The sequence below is a fragment of the Citrus sinensis genome, chromosome 2 (assembly GCF_022201045.2).
Source record: "Citrus sinensis cultivar Valencia sweet orange chromosome 2, DVS_A1.0, whole genome shotgun sequence".
NCBI classification, from domain to species: domain Eukaryota; kingdom Viridiplantae; phylum Streptophyta; class Magnoliopsida; order Sapindales; family Rutaceae; genus Citrus; species Citrus sinensis.
Genome location: NC_068557.1, coordinates 30,226,464 through 30,232,409, shown reverse-complemented (window position 1 = coordinate 30,232,409; position 5,946 = coordinate 30,226,464). Strand labels below are relative to the sequence as shown.

Sequence of the window (5,946 nt, the reverse complement as noted above, 5' to 3'; positions counted from 1 at the left end):
AACTTAAAGATGAAGCCATACGATTTGAATTCGAGAATGGCGTTTGGGTGGAGGATTTTTAGGTAAGATTTCACATTTGTTGTAGTGGTTTTATTTTTAATGAATTTATGCCTTTGTCTGAGGGTTATTTTGTAATTCCAGATGGATTTTAGGTTAGAAATTAAAAGATGTGCAGACATTGCGCCAGTTTTGAGAAACCCGGTGTCTCGATGAGTTCGATCCCATCAAATAATAAAGTGTGACGAAAGCCGGGCGAATCAAACTTGAACGTGCGTTGTCTGGTGTCTTAACTTGCCAAGTTAACAGCAGAAAGTAGTCTAATTAGTTGCGAAGGTGACGTTGTTGTGTTGTTGATAATATGACAGGTCAAACTTAATTGTTTTTGCTTGCAAATTGCAATTCAAATGGGAAGGATTTTTCTGGTGGAGCTGAAAGGCAGGTCTTATTACAAATGCAGATTCTGTAACAGCCATCTCGCTCTTGCTGATAGTGTCCTTTCCTGGGTATTGTTTCTCTTCTCAACTTTTTTTTAATTAAATCATAATTAGTCATACAATTAGAACTGATGTGATTAAATTTGCAAAATTAATTGGAAATTTAGTCAATTGCCTGGGTAATTCACTGAATTTGGTCAATATAGAGGGTGGAGTTTTTCAAAGAAATTAAATATCGTGATGTTGAATTAACGGGCATCTAGGGTTTTGCCAAAACCAACTGGGTTTGGGTCTGGGAGATAAGGAAGATTGATTAGCTGGCTTAGGGTTTTTGGGTTGCTGTGGAACTTAACTGGTATTCGAATGTGAATGTGTATGGACTAGATTTTGAGCTAACTTGGAATTGTTGGGAGAGATGAAATTATTGTCTTGTTGATTTTAACTATTAGAAAAGTGTCACATTATTTGGATAAATTGATTTAGTGCCTGTATGTGTTATTATCGGCCGAGGAATTCTGACTACAATACACAGGAAAAATATTATTTTTCATTGGACATATAAAAGTAGTTTTTAAAATCATTTTTTTTAGATAATGGGGAAAATTGTTTTACATTTTAGTTTATTCTGGATGATCAAAGGGGTGGGAAGATAGGTCTTAATTGGTCTATAATGACATTAAAAAGATGTAAGATGGTGTTATGGTGGAATTAGGAAAGGAAATAGTCACTAACTTTGGTTTTTAATGTGATTGAGAATTATAAGCTTTAGCTTACTTGAGAAAAATGTGGGTATGAGATTAGTGAACCGCCAAACTAAGAGAAACCTCTATGTGAACCTTTTTCTGTTCCTGTTTAATAAATGAATAAATTATCCATGAGGATAAGCAAACTGAATGGCCTTGTAAATGTAAAGTTCCAGTTTTTAATGTGATTGAGAATTATAAGCTTTAGCTTACTTGAGAAAAATGTGGGTATGAGATTAGTGAACCGCCAAACTAAGAGAAACCTCTATGTGAACCTTTTTCTGTTCCTGTTTAATAAATGAATAAATTATCCATGAGGATAAGCAAACTGAATGGCCTTGTAAATGTAAAGTTCCAGTCGAATGATAGAAGTGCAGATACGCTTCACTGTTGTTTTAAAATTTTTAAGAAAAAGGTAATTAACTGGTACTGATCCTTTTAAGTGTTATCATTGGATGCTAACTGCAGAATAGTAATTCATTAAGTGGTTGCTCCCATGTCTCAACTCCATCAAATTTGAATTCTCAATAAATAATTATTTAGCGGCCATTTATCCAATAACTGATGTCATACTGTCCTATTGTGAAAAGATGTCTCCAAAGTTTTGCTTGGTTACTACACTACCTCCATATAGATATAGGATATTACCTGAACCTCTTGGGATTTCACAGAAAATACACATTTTTTTTGGATTGCATCAAATTCAATAATTTCTTATAACTCTTTTTTTTTTTTTTCTGGCCTTGGTAAAAGAACATTTCTTTTGTGCTATTGGGAAGGTTATTCTTATAATGGAATTTGTGTTATGCAATGGATTTAACTCATTGATGGTTTCTTTCTCACAATTCCTGTTTATATGCACTCATAGATGTATATTGCATCTAGGATGATATCATTGAATCAACAGATTGAAACAAAGAAATTTAAACAGTAGTTTCTACTATTTTTTTTGCATATGTAGAATGAGTTTATATGCAATGTTGTTCAACTTTTTGACTTTAGTTTGTTGCTTTTTAATATGATCAGTCCTTTAATTGTCGTCGAGGAAGGGCATACCTCTTCAGTGATGTGTAAGTTTTTCTATGATTTTTGCTTTATGCTGCTTCCCTTTCCTCTATGTTGGACTGAAGAAAGAATATGGTTCTTTTTACCTTGTGATTTCATTTTTCTAGAATTTGTGAATAATTGTCTTTTATGGTTTGCAATGAGTCATATACAGAGGTTTGGTCCAACACAGCTTATTTTTAAGACAAAAACGTAAAAGCCAGTTTCTGAATTGTCTCTCTCAATGGTGCTATTTGAATATTTGATCTACAGATCATGTTCCTGTGAATCCAATTCTACTGGTGCTAAGAAACTGGTCATCTCTCTTTCTTTCTTTTATATTTTACCAAACACTTCATATGGTTGATTTCAACAAAGATCTAGTCGGCATGTATATCAATATCATAATAGAGTTATTCAGTTTGCTGACCTTAATTATATAAATTTCGTGAATTACTGTTTATATCTCATTTGAAAATCTGTCTTTATGATCCTAAGGATTTAAATGTTCCAACAATTAAAAGGTTGAAAAATGATACCTGGTCAATTGTATCCATATCATTATTTCTTACACATTGGATCTTCAGGGTGAATATAATGCTTGGACCTCAAGAGGAGAGGTTGATGCTCTCTGGCATGCATACTGTGGAGGATATATTTTGCTGCTGCTGCGGACAAATTGTTGGCTGGAAATACGTAAGCTCCTTTCAGCCATTCTTCTCTTGTTTTTCAGCGAAAATTTGAGTAATATTTCGGGGGCAGCAACATCATGCAAGCTTTATAGTAGAAATTGGCAGCAAAATAGTAAAAGAAGAAAATTTTCGGGAAATGCTTTCTTTAGTGAACATTGAGCTGTTGGATTTATCTTAATCGTTTCTCCAGAAAAAATTTTATCTTGACACAATATAAAGTGTCTCTGCATTTTTACAAATGATTATTCTTTTCCTTAAGATCAAACTCCAAAAGGCTACACATCGGCCATCGTGAGCTGCTGCATAGCCTGTTCCTGGTTTATTTTAGCAGTTATTTCACCATCCAGACATCACCTTATGGTAATTAGCAATCATTTTTATGGAGCCTATGACCTGCATGCAGGTTGCTGCACACGACAAAAACCAAAAATACAAAGAAGGGAAGTTTGTTCTTGAAAGGTACCAAATAGGCAAATATGTCTTTGAGCTTTTAGTTTCAGTCTTCTTTTAAATGTTAACTCAATACTTGTCCGATATTTGCACATCTCGCAGATGGAGGATCGTTGAAGAGGTCACAGAGGAACTCAGTCTCGAAACCCATACTCATTCAAATGAGGCAGAAACTCCTTAGGAACGTGAAGTTTAAATTAAATCTAAACCATAGTGGCAAGACAATGGACTGTTAAGGAGCCATTTACACAATTGTGGGAACTGTAGACGGCTGCTTTGTGTTTTCTATTATGTGGACTTTTGGCCAAAATCTTGTTTAGCACCGCATCGCCCTTGACCAACGTTTAGGGGGGCCATTGGCTCACGAAGTTGGCCGTGAATGGAGAATTATTTTGAGATATACAAGTGAAGTCATATATATGTAATTATTACCATGCTAATGTTTGGTTTCTTTTGCATAAAACTGCGTGATCAACTTCAACTACTTTAGGTGCTTCGCTGTGGCTAATTGCTCGGAGGTTGAAGGGCGTATGCCTTTAATTTTTTTAGAATAAAAAAAAAAAGTTGTCCCAAAAAAGGCGATGGGCCCTCGTGTTTTCATTGGGAAAATGACTGAACAAAGAGTCCCCACGAGATAGTGAGATATCCAATGTATTTGGCAAAAAATGGATATAAAGAGGGTAAACAAAAGTTAATTTTCAAACCCGTTTTAAGCTTCGTTGAATAATCAACATGATGAGGGTTTCGGGTTTCCTAAATTATTATAAGGTGTAGAAGCCGCCTCATAAGTCGTAATTAGACATGTGAAACATGCTTCAATAGGGACAAAATAAGTCTCAATGAATGCAAAATATTGGTCCCACGTACTTGATTAAAATCATAATAAACTCACAACAAATAATCACATTGACATATTAGGATTTTGGCAAAATTCTTATTCTATCTTATGAACACAAAACAATTTTAGGGTCTATTGATTTGGACTATTGTTTTCGCCTCCCGTACATCACAATCTTTATGTCCTATTAGGCTGTGTTAAAAATAAATAAATAAATAAATAAACCGAGTCAAAATCAAGCCGTCTTAATAATTTAAAACCATAGCCCCAACTCAGAACGACCTAACCCAAACCAATATTAATTTCGGGACAGTACTGTATTTCTCAACAATATATGGCCCCGGCTTATCTTACAGATTTAAATTTATCATTAATAGACACACAGATGCAAAGAATAATTGTGAAATCTTTTTGAAAAAAAATATTTTCAAGAAGATTATGGGCCCGGCAAATAACGAAGAAGCGGGTGAGATCGGAGCCACCGTCCAACTTCAGTCATGTGATTAATGATGTGCGGCTACGCACAACACGTGGCGCACACGTAAAAGAAAATTCAATGATGTCAACATTTCTTCATCAGGTGGGCCCGCCACTGAGGTTGGAGCCCATGGTTTTGTTTTCAAAAGCAAAAACATCCCACTTTACAAGAAGCAGTATTTCCAATTCCGGGGTCTTGTTGTTCCGCCACAACACACACTCGATCGACTGTGACAAGATTTTATCATAAATTGCCAGTTAATTGTTTGATTAAGACCTAAAGTATGATTTAAAAAGCGAAGATCTTTGCTTTAGATTCTTCTTTGCAGTTTGGATGAGTAACCACCTAATTTAATACTCATTTTCGGGAATAATTCATAATGAATTTCCCCCAAATCAAGTGATTTTTTTTAAAAAAAAATTAAACATCGATTGTGCCTTAAAGAAAATAAAATTAGTTATGTGATATAGAAGACAATTAACTTTACAGAAGAGTCCCCACCTCATGATGGGACCAGCTCCGCGTTCTACCTTCCACGCTTCAAAGAGCTGGTCAAAACCTGCAACCACCATATATAGATGATGATGATGATGATGATGCATGGTAACTTATGCATACATCTTGTATGATGATGATTATGAACTTTTAGGACAAAAAGTGACGTAAGATGATGTGACATAGTATAAAAAGAAGAACACATGCATTACTCCAACTTAACGGCGCCGTTAAACACTTCCACAGCATGCAGACCGACGTCGAAATCAAGCCGCCGTCACGGAGATTCACGGAGTTTCTGTGTGCCATAAAACAAACAAATGCAAAACATCTGCTTTACTTGTTTTGATGTTTTTTTAGTGTTTTTGACTGTAATGCTAGACCGCAGTGACGCCTCTGTTGCCGACAGATGCGTTCGTGCGGGGCCCATATCATGCTCAGTCCTATTTCCGCCACGTACATGGTAACAGGCCCCACTCTATTTAGCAGTGCAAATGAAGAAAATGTATTTGGGAGCGCCGGGGCCCACAAATGGGAGGGTCCAATGAGTCATGAAATGACGGCCGGCGATGCGAAGGTGCAGCAGTGATGATGCAGCTGATACTGTGTCAGTGATGACGATTGTATTAGGTTCTGACTTCTGACTTCTGAGCTTGCGTGCTGGTTTTAATTTTCTCATTCATTTTTCTTTTTTCTTTTTTCTTTTCTTTTATTTGACTTCACTGGACTCTACTCTACAAAGTGCATGAACAAAACTTTCTTTAACTTACTT

The 5,946-nt window shown here is 35.7% G+C and overlaps 1 protein-coding gene across 1 annotated transcript; it reads left to right on the top strand.

The window, feature by feature from the left end:
- The first annotated feature begins 244 nt into the window (after positions 1-244).
- On the top strand, positions 245-3,847 carry LOC102614677 (protein yippee-like At5g53940). The gene is made up of 5 exons (XM_006467687.3): positions 245-503; positions 2,204-2,247; positions 2,809-2,917; positions 3,317-3,372; positions 3,466-3,847. The coding sequence occupies exons 1-5, from the start codon at positions 405-407 to the stop codon at positions 3,542-3,544; spliced, it is 387 nt and encodes a 128-aa protein (XP_006467750.1). The 5' UTR covers positions 245-404; the 3' UTR covers positions 3,545-3,847.
- The last annotated feature ends 2,099 nt before the right edge of the window (positions 3,848-5,946 follow it).

What these genes read in the sequence shown, in the direction of transcription:
- LOC102614677 (XM_006467687.3), top strand. Translation starts at nt 405, where the DNA reads ATGGGAAGGATTTTTCTGGTGGAGCTGAAAGGCAGGTCTTATTACAAA. An exon ending in CTGATAGTGTCCTTTCCTGG is followed by an intron (nt 504 to 2,203) that starts GTATTGTTTCTC and finishes TAATATGATCAG; the next exon opens with TCCTTTAATTGTCGTCGAGG. An exon ending in AAATTGTTGGCTGGAAATAC is followed by an intron (nt 2,918 to 3,316) that starts GTAAGCTCCTTT and finishes ACCTGCATGCAG; the next exon opens with GTTGCTGCACACGACAAAAA.